Source organism: Cheilinus undulatus, linkage group 5 (assembly GCF_018320785.1).
Source record: "Cheilinus undulatus linkage group 5, ASM1832078v1, whole genome shotgun sequence".
NCBI lineage: Eukaryota > Metazoa > Chordata > Actinopteri > Labriformes > Labridae > Cheilinus > Cheilinus undulatus.
Window position 1 is genome coordinate 13,835,673 of NC_054869.1, and position 22,897 is coordinate 13,858,569.

The 22,897-nt window shown below is 39.4% G+C and overlaps 2 protein-coding genes across 2 annotated transcripts; one reads left to right on the forward strand and one right to left on the reverse strand.

Annotated features, from left to right (window-relative positions):
• The first annotated feature begins 846 nt into the window (after window positions 1-846).
• Window positions 847-15,030, forward strand: slc7a4 (solute carrier family 7 member 4). The gene is made up of 5 exons (XM_041788535.1): window positions 847-990; window positions 2,019-3,082; window positions 4,557-5,263; window positions 9,858-9,966; window positions 12,222-15,030. The coding sequence occupies exons 2-5, from the start codon at window positions 2,101-2,103 to the stop codon at window positions 12,437-12,439; spliced, it is 2,016 nt and encodes a 671-aa protein (XP_041644469.1). The 5' UTR covers window positions 847-990; window positions 2,019-2,100; the 3' UTR covers window positions 12,440-15,030.
• A 4,245-nt stretch (window positions 15,031-19,275) lies between these two features.
• On the reverse strand, window positions 19,276-22,892 carry ccdc157 (coiled-coil domain containing 157). The gene is made up of 10 exons (XM_041786997.1): window positions 22,645-22,892; window positions 22,406-22,550; window positions 21,629-22,316; window positions 21,476-21,553; window positions 21,228-21,397; window positions 20,939-21,115; window positions 20,111-20,279; window positions 19,798-19,937; window positions 19,604-19,689; window positions 19,276-19,519 (listed from the first exon to the last, which is right to left on the reverse strand). The coding sequence occupies exons 1-10, from the start codon at window positions 22,890-22,892 to the stop codon at window positions 19,276-19,278; spliced, it is 2,145 nt and encodes a 714-aa protein (XP_041642931.1).
• Between the last annotated feature and the right edge of the window lie 5 nt (window positions 22,893-22,897).

Genomic DNA, 22,897 nt, shown 5'->3' on the forward strand with positions numbered 1-22,897 from the left:
CAGTGAGGTTTTGCTGGTTAAATACATTTGAATAAATCTTTGTTTTAATAATACAGTGCATTCAGAGAGTATTTAGACCCCCTTCACTTTTTCCTACTTTGTTATGTTGCAGCCTTTTTACTTAGTTTTCTGCTAAATGCTGCTAAATATTACACACTGTACCCAGAGGTTGAAAAAGTACAACGCTATTGTACTCAAGAAAAGGTAGGGACTACTTTTACTTTAGATTTTACTTTGATTAAAATCTGAAGTAAAAGTGCTGGTCCATAAATCTACTCAAAAAGTAAGAAGTTTAAAGTTTACTCACAGTACTGAGTAATGAATAGCAATTTTGATAAATAAGGGACTTTTACAGTGAACTATGATCTCTCCTCAATCACTACAAGAGAATATGGATCTCTTGTTTTATCATAAGCTAATTACTACAATTTTTTCCAGCCCTAGCTGTACCTTTTTAAAAAGTAGTAACAGATTAAAGAGAAACTAAAAAAATTAAAAGGCCAATCTTGATAGACAGTCAAAAGTGGTCAGCTATTTGACCAATATAAAGGCTTGTAAGATTTTATTTCTGAGCACCCTTCTGGGATCATAATAATCCATTTATTGTGATCCCAGTCATTACTTTTGACCAACGCATACATTAATCCGAATCATATGCAAAGACAAATAACATGATCTACATTCATGACATTTGGACATTTTTCCCCCCTTTTTTAACGGCTTATTTTAAAGGTTTGATCCATTGTGAAATCGGATCTGTTTGTCCTGAACAAATAGGGCCTGTTCTGCTGTATGATGGGTGGGGTGCAGCGGGAAAGCCCTTTGATCAGGGCTGTAGAGGTGACTGTCCCTTTAAGAAACAGTCCAGGCTGGAGCTACATGTTTTATTCCTCGGCGCACCTTCTGCTCCATCATCATCAGACGATTCATCCTGGCAACTTCTAACCGCTCCGAACCTGCAGCACAGATGATACAGCCTGAAAAACAACGGTAAATCTATAAGTCATTTACTGATGCTTCTTTCTTCTGATCACGGGGGAAACCCACTGAGCACACCTTCCTTCAAATTAAGAGTGCGATATCGCTCTGCATATCTAGCATATCCACTAAGGAGAAGTATAACAGCCCACCAACGAGCTCTTTTTGCCTCCGTTTCCATTTTGTTTTAAATAATTAATTTGGTATTCAAGAGACGATTAGGCTCCTTGCACGTTTCCTCCACGGTCTCGTTTTTGGCCATGTAACTGTGGTTAAATGTCGTGTAAATGAGTCGTGCATTACGGCAGTGGTTTTATTATTTCTAGGGGGATAAAGCGTTACGTAATTATAACGGAGGCATCCTGTTGTCGCCATTCATCGAGGGCAGGAATCGGGATGTTGTAGCGCCCGGAGCAGGAAACACCAGCGATGATAGCTTGAATGTACTTCTGGCAGTACAAAATATATTATTACAAAGGCTTTTACCATCCATGTTTTGTACAGTTTCCGCTCTGAAAGCTTTATTTTTACACACAAGCACGCCGGAGACTTAAAAGATGACGTGGTCAGAGCTGTAGTGAGAGATGAGTTTTCAGTTCCGCACATGAGGCCTCAAGATGATTTAAAGACAATTAAAAAGCCTTATGATTGTTTTCTCTGAATAGCTATCAAAATTATGGCATTCATTTTGTGTTATTCTATTTTTATGCAAGTTTCTGCGTAAAGAGTTGTTGTTTTAACTAAAAAAGCCATTTGATTTTGCACCCATAGCTCAAAAAATGGGTCCACAATATGCATAACTATAAATAATACAGGATATATTGCTAATATAAGTAATGATTTGCACTAAAATGACCATGACAAATTATACACTGTGCTTTATTAGTTTTCCATGCTACTTCTTTATGCTTTGTGCTACTGTTACTTTTACTGTTAAGATGATGACCAATATTGGAAAACCATTCTGTGTTTAGACTTATTTAGTATAGATTGGAACAGATGGTCCCAAACACTGATGTAGGTCCACCTTTGTCTTGCAGGTCAGCGTCATAGACAGCTGATGGATCCAGAGTGACCATTAAATCACCATTCTGCACAGCTGGCCTGTCATCCTCCGTCACTATGGCAACCTGTCCCAGAGGCTGCACCCCAGCGGTGCGTCTTTGTCAGAAACTGAACCGGCTGAAGACACTGGAGGACGACATGATGGCCACATCATTGAAACGCTGCCTCTCCACCTTGGACTTGACTCTGATGGGGGTCGGAGGCATGGTGGGCTCTGGGCTCTACGTCCTAACTGGAACGGTGGCTAAAGACATGGTCGGGCCTGCCGTCATCATATCATTCCTTTTCGCCGGGATCGCCTCTCTTCTGGCTGCCTTTTGTTATGCAGAGTTTGGAGCACGCATCCCCAAAACAGGATCTGCCTACATGTTTACCTACGTCTCAGTGGGGGAGATTTGGGCCTTCCTCATTGGCTGGAATGTGATTCTGGAGAATATGATTGGTGGTGCTGCAGTGGCACGTGCCTGGAGCGGTTACTTGGACTCCATTTTTAACCACGCCATCCAGAACTTCACCCAGACGCACATAATGCAGTGGAACGTGCCCTTCCTTGCACATTACCCAGATGTCCTTGCAGCAGGGATCCTAATAATTGCCTCATTCTTCATTTCCTTTGGAGTTCAAGTGTCCTCTTACCTCAACCACATCTTCTCCACCATCAGCATGGGTGTCATCATCTTCATCCTCGTTTTTGGCTTTATGCTGGCCGAACCAGCCAACTGGAGCCAAAAAGAAGGGGGTTTTGCTCCCTTTGGTTTATCTGGAATACTTGCAGGCTCGGCTACATGCTTCTACGCATTTGTGGGCTTTGACGTGATAGCATCCTCAAGCGAGGAGGCAAAGAACCCACAGAAAGCTGTTCCCATTGCAACGGCGATCTCACTTGGATTGGCAGCAACAGCTTACATCCTGGTGTCCACCGTGCTCACACTGATGGTACCCTGGCATACACTGGACCCAAACTCGGCGTTAGCAGATGCTTTCTTTCGCCGGGGTTACAGCTGGGCTGGGATTGTCGTGGCAGTTGGTTCCATATGTGGTAAGTGTCAATGTTATGTCTTAGTCAGATTGATGTCCTCCACTGAGTACATTCCTGCTCAAGGTTTCTGCCTATTTTCCTTGCACATTTTGCCAAGTGCTTTTAAGTGGGTTTATATAAGGTCTCTTTAAATAACATAGGTGGAATCAGGGGGTGGCCTACAGGGCTTAAGCCCTAAATGTGCCTTCTTTTAAAGCCCTAAATTTTTCAGGTTAGTAAAAGGTATGTTTCTGCTGAGTGTTGATGGGTATATGCGAAGAGAAATAAATGAAAATCAACAAAAGGACCCTGCTAATAACAACATGAATTTTTTTGTTCTTGTAGCCAAATTAACTAAATCGAACCAGTTTTATTATTTTCAGCACCTTTCACACACTACAGACTAGAAAGTACTGATAAACATCAAAACAGTCTAGCTGCAGAACGTTCATCTGAGACGCTGTATATTTCAAAATGGAAATACAGGCAAAAATTTATAGATAGAATCAGCGTTAACTTCTGTTTAGGGTTATGGTAAGAGTTGAGGTAGCTGTTAGGAGACCAAAAGTTAAAAGTTAAAAACCTGACCTGCAAAACCAAATTAAAAAAATGTTTAATAAAGCAGAGTCTGCTTAAAGGGATACTTCAACATTTTGGCAAATTCTCCCATTGCCATAATTCCTATTGTCTTAGTAATAGGTTCATTACCTTCGGTTGTCGGTGCAAGCTATTTTTAGATCGCCGCTGCTGAGTTTGAACCTGCTGTGCCAACTCAATGTAAGCAGATGGTATTCCGGCTTTCCCTCATCAAACTCATCAAATACACAATCCAACAACTCCAAAACAATCTCGTGGACAAGTTGTGACCTGTGCATTCACCACGCTATGAAATAATCATGGAACATTACGAGACGGAGATGTTTTAGAGCTAAATGCAAAGCCGGAACTACACTGCAGACATGGCTGCTGCACTGTGCCACTCCGCCCAGTGGTTTACTCTAGAAATAGTTCCGAGTATTTGCTTCATGTGTCGTAATGTTACATAATTATACGTTATTATTTCATAGCGTGGTGAATGTGCAGGTCACAACTTGTTGAGATTTGTTGTATTTTCACAGTTTATAGTTATTTCTCTTAAAATATCACTGCAGTATGTCTCACGTAACCAAGCTTTCCTTGAGACGGGGTAAAACTCCCACACATTGACATTTTTTCCTATGTTTGGCTATGAAAAAACTCAGAGTTTCTCCAACAGACTTCTTGTGCAACAAAAACAATCTCTGTTACTGAAGTGACCTATAGTATTGAAAACGTACAGAAACTTAAATAACTTAATCTGTTTTGAAAGACAGGTCTGTAGTAGAGGAATTGATCCATCAAAATATGAAGGGAAACTCCCGCATGCTGTCGAAATTGCACAAAAAAATGCAAATTCAAAATGTTTTGCTTTCATTCAAAGATGTTAGTGATAATGAAAATCTGTTTCCTTTCCTAGCCATGAACACCGTGCTGCTCTGTAATCTCTTCTCCCTCCCTCGGATCGTGTACGCCATGGCTGAAGATGGGCTGTTCTTCACTGTTTTTTCACGCGTCAACCCTGTCACCAAAGTTCCTGTCATTGCTATTCTGGTGTTTGGGTTTCTCATGGCTACTATGGCTCTCATCTTTGACCTGGAGGCCTTGGTTCAGTTTCTGTCCATTGGCACCCTCTTGGCCTACAGCTTTGTGGCAGCGAGTGTCATAGTGCTGCGCTTCCAGCCTGAGAAAAGCAGCAACAAGGGAACAGCCTCGACATCTCCTAACCCCAATGCTGGCCCATCTCCTGCACCGTCAGAGTCTCAGACCATAGCCGAGGACAGTGGGGAGCTGAAGCAGTACGAGTCTTTCTCTGACAAACTCCAGCTGGTAGAGAGGCAGAAAAACAGGGAGCGGAGAGGAGTAGGGCAGCTGAAGGCGTACTGGGAGCCGTACCTGGGCAGGCTGTTGGGGGACTGTGAGCCGGGCGAGGTGGTGGCCTTCAGCGTGCTGACTCTGATTGTCAGCTCAGTGTCTTTCTGTGCTGTGTTGGAATTTGGAAACAAACAGCTGCAGCTGCCTGTGTGGAGTTTCACGATGCTGCTGGTGATCTTTAGCTTAGCTTTTGTTGTTAGCCTGGTGCTCATTTGGATCCATGAGCCACAAACTGACAGCAAAACATTCCAGGTGAGTATCTACCAATGCTGCATATCTTTAAGGAAGTTTCTAAAGTGTATGTCCCTGTGCAGCTTAGCCCCCCCATAGGACAGCATGTGAGACAGAAGTAGAGAGAGTAGGGGATAGAAGAGTTAAATATTGTGAGGGGCAAAGGCTGAGCTTGTGACCAGTGTGATGAGAGCTGCAGGCCTTGAGCATGAGACGTCTGCTCTGGTGACTGAGATAAGTGGCACCCCCACCCCATTACCCTTAAGCCTGGTTTATACTTCTGAGCTTAATCTGTGCCGCAGCCATGTCCTAGTGACCTACACCATTGTGAGCACTACATATTTGAGCATTGGTGTGTCCACATTGCTCTACAATACTCCACCTAAAAGCTAGTCATCAGTGTGATTTATAAGATAGTTCTTAGTCCTGCCTGTGTTTGTACAGGAAAGCCACGGAGAAGCAAAAGAAGTCCATACACCAAGAAGCTCCCGTTTAAGTTTTATTTAGCAACAAAAGGAGATGTTTCAAGCCAACTTGCTCTTCCTCAGACTTGCAAATATATCTGTGAATTGCCAACTTCAATATATAGATGATCCAAAATTGCATATAAAAATATATTACAAGGGGAAATATCCTCCCTGGGGCACAGTCATACACAACACTCACAGCTAAGGCATTTGTGTGATATGGCTGAGAATATTAAAGGTCAAGACATTTTCATAAGCATACCTGACACTGCTGTGATGAATACCAGTTCCAGGATATAGAGGAAATTTATGTACAAAAATATACATGAAGATTTGTTTGTACTTCAATGACTTTAGACATTCACACACTCAGTAATCATAGATGTACAACATGCACGAACAAAATGCATCTCATAAATGTCAGTGCTCCAAAGGTGGAAGCAAGCTAGAGCTGTCATAAACCACACTATGCTATGCTGTGCTAGGCTATGGTATGTTATGCTATATTAAACTATGCTATACAATACTATACTATCTCATGCTGTACTATACAGTACAACCCTATAGTATAGAATAGTATACCATATTATGCTGTACAATTCATACTATAACATACTAAAGTATACTACACTATAGTGTACTATACTACACAGTGTTCCACATTATTATGCAAATGACATTTTTCTCTGATTTTCCTAAATATTAATGCAAATGACAGTCAGAATATTTTTAAAGCCATCAGCCATTAGAGCATAATTCAGATGTTTTTGAACAAACTTCATAATGACAAAAATTATAAAAAAAAAAAAAACCTCAAAATGCACTGTTCCACATTATTAAGCACAACAGCTTTTTAAAACATTTTATAGGTTGTAAAGAACTGAAAATGGTCATTTGTAGAAATTGCAGCATCAGGGGGCCATATTTACTGAAATCAAAGCTATTTCAATCAAAAACATCTTAACAGGACAAGTTCCGTGTTAACATAGGAGCCCTTCTTTGATATCACCTTCACTATTCTTGCATCCATTGAACTTGTGAGTTTGTGGAGAGTTTCTGCGAGAATTTTTTTTGCAGGATGTCAGAATATCCTCCCAGAGCTGCTGTTTTGATGTGAACTACCTCCCACCCTCATAGATCTTTAGCTTGAGGATGCTCCAAAGGTTCTCAGTAGGGTTGAGGTCAGGGGAGGATGGGGGCCACACCATGAGTTTCTCTCCTTTTATGCCCATAGCAGCCAATGACACAGAGCTATTCTTTGCAGCATGAGATGGAGCATTGTCATGCTTGAAGAAAATTTTGCTACAGAAGGCACGATTCTCTTTTTGTACCATGGATGAAAGTGGTCCGTCAAAAACTCTATATACTTTGCTGAGGTCATTTTCACACCTTCAGGGACCCTAAAGGGGCCTATCAGCTCTCTCCTCATGATTCTGGCCCAAACATAACTCCGCCCCCTCTTTGTTGACATCCCGGCCTTGTTGGGACATGGTGGCCATCCACCAACCATCCACTACTCCTCCATCTGGACCATCCAGGGTTGCACGGCACTCATCAGTCAACAAGACTGTTTGAAAATGAGTCTTCATGTATTTCTGGGCCCACTTCAACCATTTCTGCTTGTGAGCACTGGTTAGGGGTGGCTGAATAGTAGGTTTATACACAACTGCAAGCCTCTGGAGGATCCTACACCTTGAGGTTGGTGGGACTCCAGAGGCACCAGCAGCTTCAAATACTTGTTTGCTGCTTTGTAATGGCATTTTAGCATCCGCTTTCTTAATCTGATGTATTTGTCCGTCAGAAACCTTCCTCATTATGTCTTTATCTGCACAAACCCGTCTGTGCTCTGAATCAGCCACAAATTTCTTCACAGTACGATGATCATGCTTAATTTTTCCTGAAATATCCAATGTTTTCATTCCTTGTCCAAGGCATTACACTATTTGACACTTTTCAGCAGCAGAGAGATCCTTTTTCTTTCCCATATTGCTGAAACCTGTGGCCTGCTTAATAATGTGGAACATGTGGAAAAGTGCATTTTGAGGTTTTTATTTAAAAAAAAAAAATAGTTATCATTATGAAGTTTGTTCAAAAACATTTGAATTATACTCTAACTGTTGATGACTTGAAAAATATTGTGACTGTCATTTGCAGTGATATTTAGAAAATCAGAGAAAAACGTCATTTGCATAATAATGTGGAACACGGTGTGTACCATGCTATGCTTTACTTTATTGTACTATACTATACAATACTATACTTTGCCATACTATGCTATACTATGCTATACTATACTATACTATACTAAATTATCCCATGCTATTCTCTTATTTACTGTTATACTAAATCATATGATACTCTTCCATACTTTTCACATAATTTCCCCTTTGTGGGACTAGTAAAGGAATATATTATCTTAAACTTAACTGTACCATAGTACATATACTATACTTTACTATACTGTACTGTGCTATTCTGTTATCAACAATGCCATTCTATCTCAAACTAAACCATACCATACTATACCATACTGTACTGTATTACTCTATGATATACTATCTCATACTATTCTATACTAAACTATACTTTACTATACTATACTAAACTGTATTATACTACACTATACTATACTATACTATGCTGTATTATTCTATACTATACTATACTATACTATAATATACTATACTATACTATACTATACTATACTATACTGTATTATCTGCTACTATACTATGCTGTGCTATACTATACTATACTGTATTATCCGATGCTATTCTCTTTTATATTGTTATACTTAACCATATAATACTCTACCATACTGTACTATCTCATATTAAACTTAACTGTACTATACTATATGTACTATACTTTACTATACTGTACTGTCCAATTTGTTTTCAACTATGTGATTCTATCTCAAACTAAAGTATACTATACTTTACTATACTGTATTACCCTATGATATACTATCTGATACCATTCTATACTATACTATATTATACTATACTATACTATACTATACTATATTATACTATACTATACTATGCTGTACCATAATGTACTGTGCCATACTGTACTTCATTGTATCAGGTTTCTCTTAAACCAACTATAAGAAAATTCAAGTTTGTGGACATTTGTTACACTAAAGGTTCAGAAATGTTTGTCTTAATGTCTTAACATATTTTTATTATGAAAAATTAAAGTATCATTCTCTACATTTATGCCCTTACGGGCAAAGGTATTCAATGTATGTATCCAAAACCAGGTTTTGGTATGATTGAGTTAATATCTGTCCATCTGTGTGGGTGTTTGGTAACCTCAGGAAACTAGTCTGATTTTCAAGCCAGATCCCACTCATACCGCAACTTTCCCTGCTTGTTTGTGTATAGAAAGCCATGGCAATTGAAACCAATGTGGATTCAGTTGAGGTAGAGGTGGGAGAATTCTGCACTTACTCATCCACTGAGATAGACGTGGATGAGGAAATGTATGTCTGATCATTTTGGATGTAGGCCAATAGATTTGACAAATTATTTTGTTGTCTGCAGTCATCCATCTCTCTCAAAAGTACACATACAATGTCTGTAGATATTAGGACTGAAAGTCACCCAGTGCTAGCCAGCATATATCAGGCTATGTGTGAAGGGTTCAGATCTTTGCAGACGAACAGCATGAACTGTGGCATAGATTCAGTATGAAGTATAAATTAGGCTTTATTTCTGATTCACCTGCTGAGCCTGAGGCGGGCCGCCTTGGTGTTGCTGCGTTTCAGTGAAGCCCAATTTCTAATGTAGTTTCACTCTGTTGTAATTTTGGCACATCAGTTACATTTTTGAGTAATTAAAGAACAAAGCCTCTATGATTCATATGTCTTAAAGGGAGTATGTTTAGAAGAAACAGACATCGTAAATGCATTAAGACATAAAAATCAGTGTATGATAAATCAGGCCCCAGTCAGGCCAGCCTTATCAGAAAAGTTGTAACACACCACTGGTACTATGGTGAACCATCCTGCAGCTTTTCACTTGAAAGTTTGTCATGCTAAGAGTTAGTAATAAATAAATGTGTACTTATTTTGAAGCCAAATGTTTTATTCACATAAAACAGTCTATGGTTGTTGTGTGACTGTGGCTTTTTATTTTCTTTAGGTTCCATTGGTTCCACTGACTCCAGGTGTTAGTATCCTGATTAATGTGTTCCTCATGATGAAGCTGAGTGCTCTGACCTGGGTTCGATTCACAGTCTGGATTGCCATAGGTAAGATCACAGCACAAATAAAAACATACAAAACATTGATAATCATGTGAAATATCTTAAAATCTTCCTGTATACTTGACCAAATAGATTTACCATATGCTCTAAAGATATATCTTCCACTCTACAGGAGCACTTTGTTGCATGTTGCTCATAATGTTTACCAAAGGCAGTGATATGTGATTTTAATGTGTTTAAGCTGTCTGAATACACCATCATAAAACATGTGACGTCTGTTGCTGGAGAACCAAATGTATCTGAGTGTTGCATCATCGCATTATACAAACATTTTCTGTTCTCTCAGGGGAAAGAGAGAGAGTTTTTCCCTTCAGTCAGCAGCTCGGTGATGATGCAGATGTTGGTGAGACAGAGCTAAAACCCTGTCAGTAAAAGGATCAGTGGGGAAACATGATTAGAGTCATTAACCTAAGGCCTTTCTGGACCGGTAAACCATTTAAACACGACTGTCAGACTGCAACACGTTAACAAGAAGCACACAGAGTATTACACATGACAGAGCCTTAGGCTATGTTCTCTCTTGGCAAACCATCCTGAGAGAAAAAATGACCACATGTCCTCCATAATAGCAAGTAAAAAGCCTGGGATTATTTGATTCCAGTCAGACTTGGAAAAAACTTCATCATGAAATCCACAACTCAGCAAGAGATAAAAATGGTTAAAAGGTCTGGCTTGAACTGACTTTACAAAAAGTCAGTTATGATATACTAGTACTCTGATCCTTTGCAAATCCCCTTTGATAATTTTGTTCTTGTCAAGGGAATGCTGATATGTCAACCATTTTGGAGGTAGAAATAAACATCTCAACTATATAGGATAGAACAATCACATTAATTTGATAGGTTGATTTTACATATGGGACATATACCTTTAGAACCCCCCTCTATCTATCTATCTATCTATCTATCTATCTATCTATCTATCTATCTATCTATCTATCTATCTATCTATCTATCTATCTATCTATCTATCTATCTATCTATCTGTCTGTCTGTCTGTCTGTCTGTCTGTCTGTCTGTCTGTCTGTCTGTCTGTCTGTCTGTCTATCTATCTATCTATCTATCTACATCCCACCAGCTTCTGGTCCAGTCTATAGCAGTTTACTATGAAATGTTAGCATGCTAGCACAGTAAGCTGTTGCAGTTGAGAGCTTAAGTTGTAATATAAATCTTTTAATCCTAATAGGGATTCCTGCTATAATAGAGTTAAAATAGTATTTGAAAATAATGCGTCCTATCATTAACATTATAATCATAATTTCTACGTAGCATTTGTGGGTTAGCAATGTTTTTGTAAGCATGTTAGCATGCTCATTTTAGCTTTTATCCAGAAGCACTTAAGCTGTGCTACTGTCCAAGCAATCAGAAGAATTGGAATTGTCTGATAATGTTTTGATAAGAAGACGGTTTTCTCACCACTTAGCTGTGTACTGCATGCTTGGCAAGGCAAGGGAAGTTTATTTTTAGAGCACCAGAGAAAGACAAACTCAAAGTGCTTTACACAGTTAAAGAAACAGCTCTGGTTTGCACCAGCCACACAATCCACAATCAACTTGCATCAGATCTAATCAAATCAGACTGAACCAAATCAGATTGGATTGAACAGAATTGTTTGTATTTTAATGAATTGTCAGTTAACTGTATCTTAGCCAGTGATTATGGGTTGCACAGGTGTATAAACCACGCAGTCTGTTTTATGGGCATCTCTCAGAGGGCGAAAAGGTTTAAAGTGTCTTCCTGCACTATGATTTCTATTTAACAAAGTCCACAATACACATTTTCTGTTCAGCTGTAGAGCTTTATTTGTACCACCTGTTTCACCACCTGCACCTCTGCTAACAATGACATCACGGTTGAGCTCTTAGCGTGCTGTGAACTTGGCAAACACACAGTCCACAAGTCATGCTGCCCACCTCCACCAGACACTTGTGTTTAGATGAGGAGTATTGCAATCAAACGAGAGCTCCACATGGTTTATTTACTTATCATGGTTCCACAGCACGTTTCAAAGCTTTGTATGGTCAAATAGACACACTGGAATAGAGGTGGCAGCCAACTCTTTAGATTAAAAAATAGGTAAGTAGTTTCAACATTGGGTTTGGTTTGGACTTTACAACAGAACTGTTCTTTGCTTGTGCCTCAAACCCTGGAGGCGATTTCTGGATCAAACTCTTTACACCTAAACCTGCACTTGAGTTTGGAGCCATTTCAGTCAGGTGTTGCTCTCTGTCCCTTTCCCAGGTCTTTTTGTGTATTTTGGCTACGGGATCTGGCACAGTAAGGAGGGCATGCGGGAGCTGCAGCCCAAAGACATGGCCGCCAGATACGTGGTGCTACCCAGCGGCAGCCTGGTAGAGACAGTGCAGTCGGTCCAGCCTGAGGGACAGGTAGACTCCTCGGCCCACCACACCAGCTCCCCCACTGCCCCGCCAGCTGAAGATTTCACAGGGAAGAGATGATGTGTGACCAAACAAAGTCATTACTACTGCCTGGTACCATGTGTTGTCTCACACTCTTACGCTGTTCTATTACTACTGTACTCTCTGTATCTCACTCCCTTTAGCCTGTGAGCGGCCTGCCACAGTCTGTACTTGTTTCTCTGCAGATGTTAGCACACCACAGGATGGGATGCACGCTCTCTGTCTCGTTGTGAAGCATATTTGTATATCTTGTAATACTCGAATGTACAGTAGAGAGCTTTATTACTGTTCTGTAAAGCATCAAAGTTGTGTTATATCCTTTAAGACTAGCTCTCTCCTCTGCAACTTTCACAAGATTTCAGAAACCATGAGGTCAGTTTTTTCTTTGTGACTACAGTTTTAGTTAAGCATACTCAGTGGAGAACATTTAAAGTATTGATGCATATCTGGAGCTGCAAGTCAGCAATCACTTATTTTAAAGAAAACCCAGTGCACTGTTTGAGTATATTAAGCATGTGTTAGTTAAGCAGAGGAATGCACAGACTTTCTGAGTTTACATTTTTGCCTTCTTCTTTAATTTTCCCGGTTTCTAACAAACTATTTAACCCCATATTCTCAGATATGTATTTATTTTTCTATTGAAACTATTTTGCTTTTGTACAGCTTTGATTTTTTCTTTGTTTTCTGTTGCTGCCACTGATGGTTTTGTGTATGTGTTCTATATGTTATGTAACGACCTCCATTAGACCCCATCAGTAATTTTGTTAACCTTTGAAGTATCTGAACACCACTGCAGTTCTTCTCTTAATCTCCTTAATCTCATCCCATGACCTCTTACTTTTTGTGTCACTGATTTCGCAGTCGTTTCTCACACTCATTTTTACACTTTTGCCCAGCTGGAATGAGATTACACAATTAAAGCACATTAATTATTAAGCTTCTATTTCACAGTCATATGACTGATTTCCAGAGATTACCTGAGAAATTTTAAGAATATCTGATATACTCTGATCACTTTAAGATCTTGCTCTGCACAAATATTTAGTCAGCCAATCACAAGACAGCAACTAATACATTTAGACATGTAGACAAGATCAAGACGATCTTGACCTTGCATCAGAATGAGGAAGAAAGGAGATTTTACCCCTTAGAATTATGGGTAAAATGAGTCAAAAAGGCTATCCATATTAACTTGAATGCTGTATTTGAGCCATGAGTACAAGCACAAACAAGGTGTCAAGGCATCAGACTCACGGTAGCTGCTACTAGTATTGAGTTCTACAACAAAAAAACAAGGTATGACTGTAGCTGGGAGGTATTAGCTGGAAAACCCCTGTAGATAACTGAATGCTATAACAATAATCTGCCAGCCTGCCTGTGGGCCCTTGGATTTTTAAGGGGTTAAGTGACTTTTTTTAAGACTAAATTTTGACCCTGTCAATTGAAAGTTGCAGCATTAACTGAGTCTCAGCAGACCAAGCAACATTTCCCAATCTTTTCATCCTCCAATTTTGGTGATCCAATTCAAATTGTAGCATAAGTTTCCAGTTCTTAGCTGAGAGGAGTCTTCTGCTGCAGTAACTCATCTGCTTCTATGTTTGACTGGTTTTGCATCAGTTATGCTTGTCTCAGGCCATCAGATGCCATCAGCCATGTCACTCTTATTACCATTCTGATGCTCGATTTTAACTTCAGCAGATGACTTTGACCATGTCTACATGCTTAAATGAAATGGTTGCTGCCATTTTATTGGCTGATTAGAAATTTGCATTAAAATGCAGTTGAACAGTTGTACCTAATAAAGTGATCAGTGTGTATAAGGCAAGCACAAACCTATTAAATGAAATCAGGGTAGAATATATTGGCAGGCCAGCAGATATTTGTTATGCTAAACGGGGGATGTGCTTCATCTCTCTGAGGCCTCCGTAATCCCTGCAGATTTGCAGTGTTCACTGTCGCCAGTCTGCGGCCTGACCTAGATTAAAAACAGCACACATGTGAGACTGATAACATTCCTGCTGCCGGCACTCAAACAAAAGCTTCATCCAGCAGCACAATGCTTTAATTTTACTACAAAGATAAATGTACCTTAAAGGATCCCATTGATGTTTTTCTCGCTTAGTTTGCTTGTTTGCATGTATTGTAAGAAACCAATGGCCTTAAACGTGATGTCATAGATGCAGACTGAATTCCAAAGTAAACAATCCTAGTTATTTCTTTATTTTATTCTGTTTAATGCTAACTGTTACACAAGACTTTCATGCTTTCTCGGTATTGAACCAAAACACAGAGAATTCACACATTAGGAGGTGCTGGGGCATGACATGGAGTCAGGTTTACCAGGATTTTGTACAACTTTGCACACTGATGTCTGTTGATTTTGTGTCACAGTTTTGCTTTTGTGACAAATCTTGACCCTTGGGTGCTTTCTTTTATTTTTAAGCTGATCGCTGTCTCACCTCTTTCTCTCGTCTCTTTCTATGCCAGGACGCACAGGCATAAATGATCTTTTTTCTAACTTCTGAATATTACTGTACTCTCTACTTGCACATTGTTATCAAATCTTTCTGTTATGTTGTATGTCTGTATAAACATGTAAAAGATGTGTTACACATGAAATAAATGTTTTGAAGCAGCATTTACAAAAATCAAAACTGTGGCATTATCTCTTCTTTCTATTACATACTAGACCATTCAGGAAGCATTAGTGAAAATATAAGGGTAGTTTGCATATTTTCTTCTGCTTAGAGAGTTCAAGTCAAAAGGCACAAGTTATTTTACAGTGAAGCCGGCTTTGGCTGTTTTTTAAGGTTAACTACATTATAAAGTGTGAACATGTAAGATAATATAAACTTTATTGTCCCTCAGAGTGAGATATTTGTCTTGGGCTCTTTGCTCATGCTGTAACTGTAAAAAAGACAACATTCAAAAACAGAAATTTAAGATAAGACATTGAGTATTAATTAATTAAAAAAACAAAACTAGAAGATGAATAACATTAGCTTCTTTGAGTGCCAGTGCAAAAATGCAGCACAGGGCAGCCTGGGTTGCAGTAGTGCAGCGCAATTTATTCTGATGACATAGAAAAAAAGGAAAATGAATACATACAAGTATCATGAAACTAATCAGTACAGTAAGTAGAGTGTGTTGGTGTGCATACCATGATAGGAATGTTCATGTTGCATACTGACAGTTTAAACAGCTAACCCAGAAAGATAATATCAGTAGAAATATGCACTTTTTATGAAGTTAATGTGTACTTGTTTTACATGAATTATAATTAATATATAATACAGAACACAACATGGTTCAACAAAATAAAACGGAAGATAACATGTAACCAGTACCATGAAAAGAACTACTGTATCTTCTATTTGCAACATTAAATATTTATACACACATTTTCCTCACTCTCACATGATGACCAGCCCTACACCCTCAGTCCTAACCAACATATTAAAGACACAAGGGTAAAAGATGGTGTAAAGGAACACATAACAGGCTACATAGAGGGCTGACTTTACTCCAAGTAGGGCGTTAAAGAGTGGAGGTATGAAAGAGCTTGGTCAGTTTCGTATTGAATTTTACATGAACAAATAAATGAATACATTGCATCTTCCTGAATTGTTTTTCACCATGATTCATTCTAATTTTACATCAACATTAGAGACAGTATACTCATTTTATATCAAGGACTCCCTGAGTCCCTCCAGTTTCTCATTATTGTTTGTTTTTCCACCTTTAGACTTGTCTGAATAAAGTCCCTGACTCTAAACTGTCAGCACTGTTCCTTAGCTTCAACCTGAACAGTCTGGAAGGGGTCCAATTACAGGATCTTGAATTGAATTTGTTAAATTTTCATGTCTCTGCACTTTAAACGGCAACATCAATTTTACTTAGAAACACTGAGTTGAATTGACTCAGTTTTTGTAACCTGTTATAAATACTTATCATAAACAAGTTGCTTGTACTTCTTGGTCATAACAGCTAAAGGGCTAAATTTACTTTATTTTACTTTGTTTAAACTAATGAAGTAAAAGGTGGTTAAAATTGAGTTGTGTTTACTTAAAAATCCAAAACAGCTATTTCAACTCTGTTTTTATGAGCTGATAGAACTCATTTTAGTTTCAAGTGAACAGTACTCAAACAATTTAAGTATTTTTGTTATAACTCATAATTTGAGTTATGCCAAATCTGCAAAGTTTTCCCAGAATGCCTTTGGGTACTAAACCTTTACGCACCATGAGTTAAGTTGCTGTCTCAATTACAGAGCTCTCGCCTATGGGGGATGATGTTGATGCTATTAATGTCAATGGATGGGAAACTGACATTAATGAATTATCAACTACTGGTTCAGTGGGTCATTAACAGCCATTGTTAGTCCACCTTAAGTGAAACGATAACTTAAGAAAAGAGACTTTTGCAATGAGTACTATTTGAAGTTTTAAGGTAAGCAGTAAACTATGATAGTTTGAGTTCTTTGAACTTATTGGTCTTTACAGTGCACTAAAAATAAGTATTGCACACTCAAAGTAGATAATTCAGCATAAGTCCTGCAAACTCAAATTAACATTTGATCTGAAACAGAAGATTTGACTTTACAGGTTAATGTTTCTTTCCCCATTAGAGTGACCAGCAGGTTGCAGAGCTGTATTTATTTCCAGAATTATTTCTAGATAAATTATATTCATTAACCAGCCTTTCAAATGCAGAGGTGCTAAGTAACTAAGTACAAAAACTTTATTACCTTACTTAAGTAGAAATTTTGGGTATCTATACTTTACTGGAGTAATTATTTTTCAGCCTACTTTTTACTTCTACTCCTTACATTTTTCAGCAATTATCTGTACCTTCTACTCCTTATATTTTAAAAATAGCCTCGTGACTCCTATTTCATTTCAGCTTGTTTTCATTCCGGCTTGGCATCGTTCAAAAACACACAAATAAAAAACCCAAAAACCTATCCAGATAAATCGCGCAATCCAGATAGAGTGAATTTGATTGTGGTTGTATGAGAAGTATGAACATAATATCATTCCGACACCCTATTGGTTTGTACGCGTCGCACCTGTGCACGACAAAAATCAGGTCACACTCCAGCAAGGAAATAGCAGATGTATGTAGCCTAGTCCGAAGATGTCCGTGGCAGAGACTCAAGAGAACTTGAGTGAAATGTCCCAACCAAGCAGCAGCGAGGAGGTTGGTAGTACACATATATGGTTCTTGAATGTATTTGCATTGTACTAAAATGCGTTTATTTTCAGTGGGCATAAATGCGGCTGAAACAGGTGCATCCCAAATTTTTCAACATTAACAGGTTACTATAACATTATAGTCATTATGGCCTTTAGAAAAATGTTTTTTTGGGGGAGGTGGGGTAGCGCACTATAGGCCCCTGTGGCGTGGCCTAAGCTTTTGTCCTTAATGTCACTTTTCCCCCCTTACATTACTTTTACTTATATACTTGAAGTAGTTTTGAAACCAGTACTTTTACACTTTTACTTGAGTAAAAAGCTTGAGTCGATACTTCCACTTCTACAGAAGTCTTTTTAGACCCTAGTATCTATATACTTCTGAGTAATGAATGTGAACACTTTTGACATCTCTGCTCAAATGACTCCATAATATCTGTCTGCATTATAATTCCTTTTTCTTTATCACTTTTAAACTTTGGTCTTTTCCAAATGAGCCTGGCCAGTTTTTATATGTAAACCTTGGATATAAGATTAGAAATGTTATTGGTACAACTATTTAAGGTGTTTTCCTTTTTACATTTGTCTTAATCCAAGTAGGTCACAAAAGTGTAATTAGTAAAACTTATTGTTTATAAAGGCACAGAACAACAATAATTCTCTATTTGTCAGACTTCATATTGAAACTGTAACTGTGGTGCAGCATAATGTAGAATTTGTCTTTTTTTCTGTTGGTTGCTCAGATGGTGCTCCAGTTAAGTTGACTTTAATCCTCACAGGCATCTGTGGCCCTGACAGAAAAAGATCTCACTTCATTTCATTCGTGATGACACAGCTGCATAGTTAACCCAATTTACAGATTAACCCTCAGGTCAGGAGCTGTCGTTGAAGTGAATGAAACAGTATCTCAGGTGTTCATTCAGGAATCAAATCAGAGGGAAAGATGACCTTTAGTCCCCGTCAGGTGTTTGTAGAGTGTTACTAGTTTATGAATGTGGGTAGAAACACACATTTGACTTTAAAAGCACAGACACAAAGGATCTCTTTGACTCCTCGTACAGCTCAGGTTACACAGCAGAGCTCATAGTCCCCACTGTCTCAGTGATCTACAGCATGTGTGGTCTCCAGCTCTGTGCACTATCGAATATTCACTGACTGATTATCCTTGAGGGCGTGAAACAAAAGGTCTCTAGTGATCCAGCAGAGCACGAATCCTGTGAGTTCCTGCATCTCCATGGAAACCACCCCCCTCCCTCATCAGTTGGTGCTATCAAGACATCTGCGTCTGTTTGTTTGTGTGACATTCAAGGTTGTTACCACCCTTTTACTCTGAATGCTGTGAGTCATCTGCAGTGAGGGCTTCAGATGCATGCAGGTTAGTTTGACCAGCGGATCATATGTCAAGTAACTGAATATGACAAAACCATCAACGCCCTGTTTCAACAGCAGTAAAATTACAGTATATATACACAGTGAGGTTATGTCAATTTTAAAACAGGTGGTGTGACAGTTTCTGTTACAGTTGGTGCATGTAATGATGGTGTCATTGTACAACAATATTATGGCTTATTAAGGATAGCGTGTGAAAAGATATTGGCGTATTTATGTAGTGTTTGCTGTTGTTTTTCAAAGACAAGAATGTTTTTTACTATCTGATTAAACCTATTATGTGTCTTTGCACTCCTAGTTTCGTTTTCTCCTCCGATTCGAGCTCCTTGAGTGCGAGATGAGAAAGCTACTGTGTTTCTTTGTGTGGCTTTTAGCAGCAGAGTCTGCATTAAGGTGGAGGGTCTGAAGGTGGAGATGCAGGGATGAGGGGGAGGCAGCCGTGGGGGACATCCGATCCCCTGACCCAGGCGAGTCCAAAGCACTTTCCCCTCGTCTCGCTTCCCTTCCTCTGTTAGTGTATCCCAGCTGTGCTGCACTGCTGAGGTACAAATAAACAATGCAATACTGAGACAAGTAATCAATAACTAACAAATAATGAACATGTTTGACAAACTGAACTCACAATGAAGCCATCTGCGTTTGTGTCTGGTGATTTTGTTGTTTTGCTTCTGGTGAAGAGAGGCTCCATGCTTGCTGAGCAGAGGCTCCCTATTGATAAACACACATAGATTTGGTACAATTTTCTATTAGCCCCAAAACATTCACAAAACCATGCCTTTTACATCAGTCAACATTACAGATATCAATACATCCTACCATTGCACTACTATTTTGTATCCTTTTCTTCAGTTTTAAGAGGCTGGTGTGAAGGGTGGCATTTTCCTGCTCCAGCACTTTTATACGAATGTTGTTTGCCTGCAGCTGTTGCTCCATATCCAAAAGCACATGTCCTGTACCTAAAAAACATGAAATAAACAAACTGTGAACACCTAAAAAGACAGCAGTGCCACTAAGAATAAGGTCAGTCTTCATGTTTTCCTGTGCTCAGTGTGTTTTTTTTAATCTACAGCAGAGTACATATGGATGCAGCATAATGACAGGGTTATAGACAAATAAAGTAATCTTTTACTCTGTGGTTGACTCCGAGCCAGAGGGCTGAGCTCAGGAAAGGCCACCAATAGTCTCTCCCTCTCCCTTAAATCTTGTATGTATTCCTCCAGCTCAGCCACACTCTTTCTCAGCTCGCCCACGTGTGTTTCTAAAGTCTGCTTCTCCTTTTGCAGCTCTGAACAAAAGTCCTGGTGGAGAGAAGCATCAGAGTATTACGTAATGATAACTCACAATAGGGGAGGAAAAATACGGACAGTTTAATCGCTTCGACAAAAACGTAGAATGGAGTACTCCCTTCTGACCAGCAGAGGATGCTATTTGTATTGGTGTCTATTGTTTGATTTCAGTAGAAAGAAGTCTTTATTCAGACTTTACATTAATGCACAGCAGACTTCTCTTCTGTTTACAGCTGCACACTGTGTGCGTTGTACTCCTTAAGAAACTTGCACTTTAACCTGTTCACCATTATACCTGCACATCTACTGTATACAGTTTCCTTTACTTGCACCTTTATACATACTTTTGTGATGTTCATATTATGTTAGATTTTTAGTTTTCAATTATAAGCTATTTAATTTTCCAGCACTTAATATTTTTATTAGCCCCTTGATACTTCATTCTTCTTCTGTTATTTTGCACAAAACACCAAGTCAGATTCCTTGTATCTGATAAATTGACTTAATCTCACCATTACATAAAAATACCAGAGTTGTTTTTAAAATCCTGATTGTATTTTGGACCAAGTGCCAGAACAGATAATGTGTCATGAATTGGGCATATTGTTTACCTGAGTTTACATTTCTTAAGTTTAAAATGTTAACAGCTGCCTTTCATTCATTGAGTGTACCTGCTGCTGAGTGAGCTGAGCCTGCACTTCTTCCTTCTCCTCCGACATCTGTTGCAGCTGACTGTGAAGGCCGATCTGTCTCTCCTCATTCTCTCCCACCTGTCTCTGCAGCTCCTCACACTCTTCATCCAAAACATCAACTCTTTTTAACAAAGAGGTTTGCTTGGCCTGCATAGTCTGTACAAAAATAACACAAACACCTGCATCAATCCACCTGGATACAGCAAAGTTTAATGGTTATGCCCCCTCAATAAAAACAAAAAATAATCCAGTGTTTGTCTACACTGACCTCTTGCTGTCGCCATGCGCTGTGGTACTTTGCCTTCTCCTTGTCAAGTTGGACTTGTGTTTCATTTACTTGACTCTCTAGCTGTTGGACTTTTTGCTGTAGTCTACCACAGGTCTCTTCCTTGATGTTTAGGTTCCTCGCTTTCTCCAGTAGCTCTGCCTTTTCACATTCTGCCACAGATAAGTTTATAACTAAGAAAGAGTGTTTCAAACAGCCATGCAAATTGTGAATACCATAAGAGTCCTTACCAAGTGCTTGTATTGCGTCCTCCTGTTGTGCTACTTTCTCTTTAAGTCTGGAATCACTCTCATTCAAGCATAGGTTTTCTGTTGCAAATATTTAAAAAGTGGTGAATGATAAGCAAATGCATTCCAATCATATTTAGCTGTGATTTTTGGCACCTTTTTTGAGTTGTTCTCTCTCCTCTTGTAGCCTTTGCTTTGTTTCTTTCATAGATCTCTGAGCTTTATTCAGTGAAAACTCCAGCTGGACAATGCTTGCTTGGTGTTTTTCAATCTCTTGCTTTGCCTCTTTCTGCACTTTCCCCAGCTGAGACTTGAATCTGTCACGCTCTGTCTCTGCTTTAGTCAGTTTATCCGTAAGAGGCTGAACTGTACCCCGCACGTCCTGGAGGTGTTTTCCCAGCCGGCGCATGTCTCTGAGCTGTTCGTTGGCCCACTGGGCCACATCTGCTGCTGTCATCTGTTCTGGCTCCAGGGTGTCCTCTACAGCTGCCAGGAGGGGCTGCAGAGAGGAGGGAAGACCCTCGTTCTGGAACAGATCTACAAAGGCATGCCCTGTTTTGCTCAAAATGGACTGCACTTCATGGCATGCATCACAGGGAACGAGGGAAGATTCAAATGTTTGGCATCCTACATTGTGGCTGTCAGCTTTAGGATGGTTTGTGGTATTGTGGGTGATATTAGAGGGTTCATATTTAGAAGAGTTGGGTGAAGACCCAGCTGACAAGCACCGTCTGCAGAAGTCACTCCTTGAGTTCATTTGTTTTTTGACAGACGTTCCTGTTTGTGTCTCATCAGAGTCAAATTTATTTGCATTCGTTTGCTTTTTCTCATCCTTGTAGATGGCCTAAGAGAAGAAATAAGGAAATAAGATGGACATTTTTCTGTTTATATCCTGTAATGTTTAGCTTTTATCTTACTAAATAATTGTCCTACCATGAACTTGGCAAACTCGACTAAATTACTCCAATAGTTTCTGACTACAAGACCAATTGATAGGCCTCCATTAGCTTCTTGTCTCCTTTGGCTGCACCTCATCTGCTCAACATAAGCATTGAAGCTTTGCAGCAGAAGTAATAGTCTTGTTAGGGAAAAGGGAGAAAACAAAAGTCCTGTTAGTCTTGAGAAGTATTAAACAATGCAACAGAACTTTTTTATTTTTGTATTAGGCCTACCTGTCGATCACCAGCTCCAGTAACACAATGTGTGAGTGCTGACTGAACTCCTCATCTCCATCCATGTAGTCATACTGCCCCAGCAGAGCCACCATGTCCAGGTTACAGGACAGTTTATCAGGGAACTTCCAGGAGGAGAACCGGATCGGACCAGTTCTTGAAAACACGTCCACAGTCGCACCTTGAAGGTCCACGAGGTCCCTCCGGAGGCTTTCGATACAGTCCTGCCGACCCAAGAACTGACACATGTCTG

What these genes read in the sequence shown, in the direction of transcription:
- slc7a4 (XM_041788535.1), top strand. Translation starts at nt 2,101, where the DNA reads ATGGCAACCTGTCCCAGAGGCTGCACCCCAGCGGTGCGTCTTTGTCAG. An exon ending in GGCAGTTGGTTCCATATGTG is followed by an intron (nt 3,083 to 4,556) that starts GTAAGTGTCAAT and finishes TTCCTTTCCTAG; the next exon opens with CCATGAACACCGTGCTGCTC. An exon ending in CACAGTCTGGATTGCCATAG is followed by an intron (nt 9,967 to 12,221) that starts GTAAGATCACAG and finishes TCCCTTTCCCAG; the next exon opens with GTCTTTTTGTGTATTTTGGC.
- ccdc157 (XM_041786997.1), bottom strand. Translation starts at nt 22,892, where the DNA reads ATGTGTCAGTTCTTGGGTCGGCAGGACTGTATCGAAAGCCTCCGGAGG. An exon ending in TCGAGTTTGCCAAGTTCATG is followed by an intron (nt 22,317 to 22,405) that starts GTAGGACAATTA and finishes TTCTTCTCTTAG; the next exon opens with GCCATCTACAAGGATGAGAA. An exon ending in GAGAGAACAACTCAAAAAAG is followed by an intron (nt 21,554 to 21,628) that starts GTGCCAAAAATC and finishes TATTTGCAACAG; the next exon opens with AAAACCTATGCTTGAATGAG.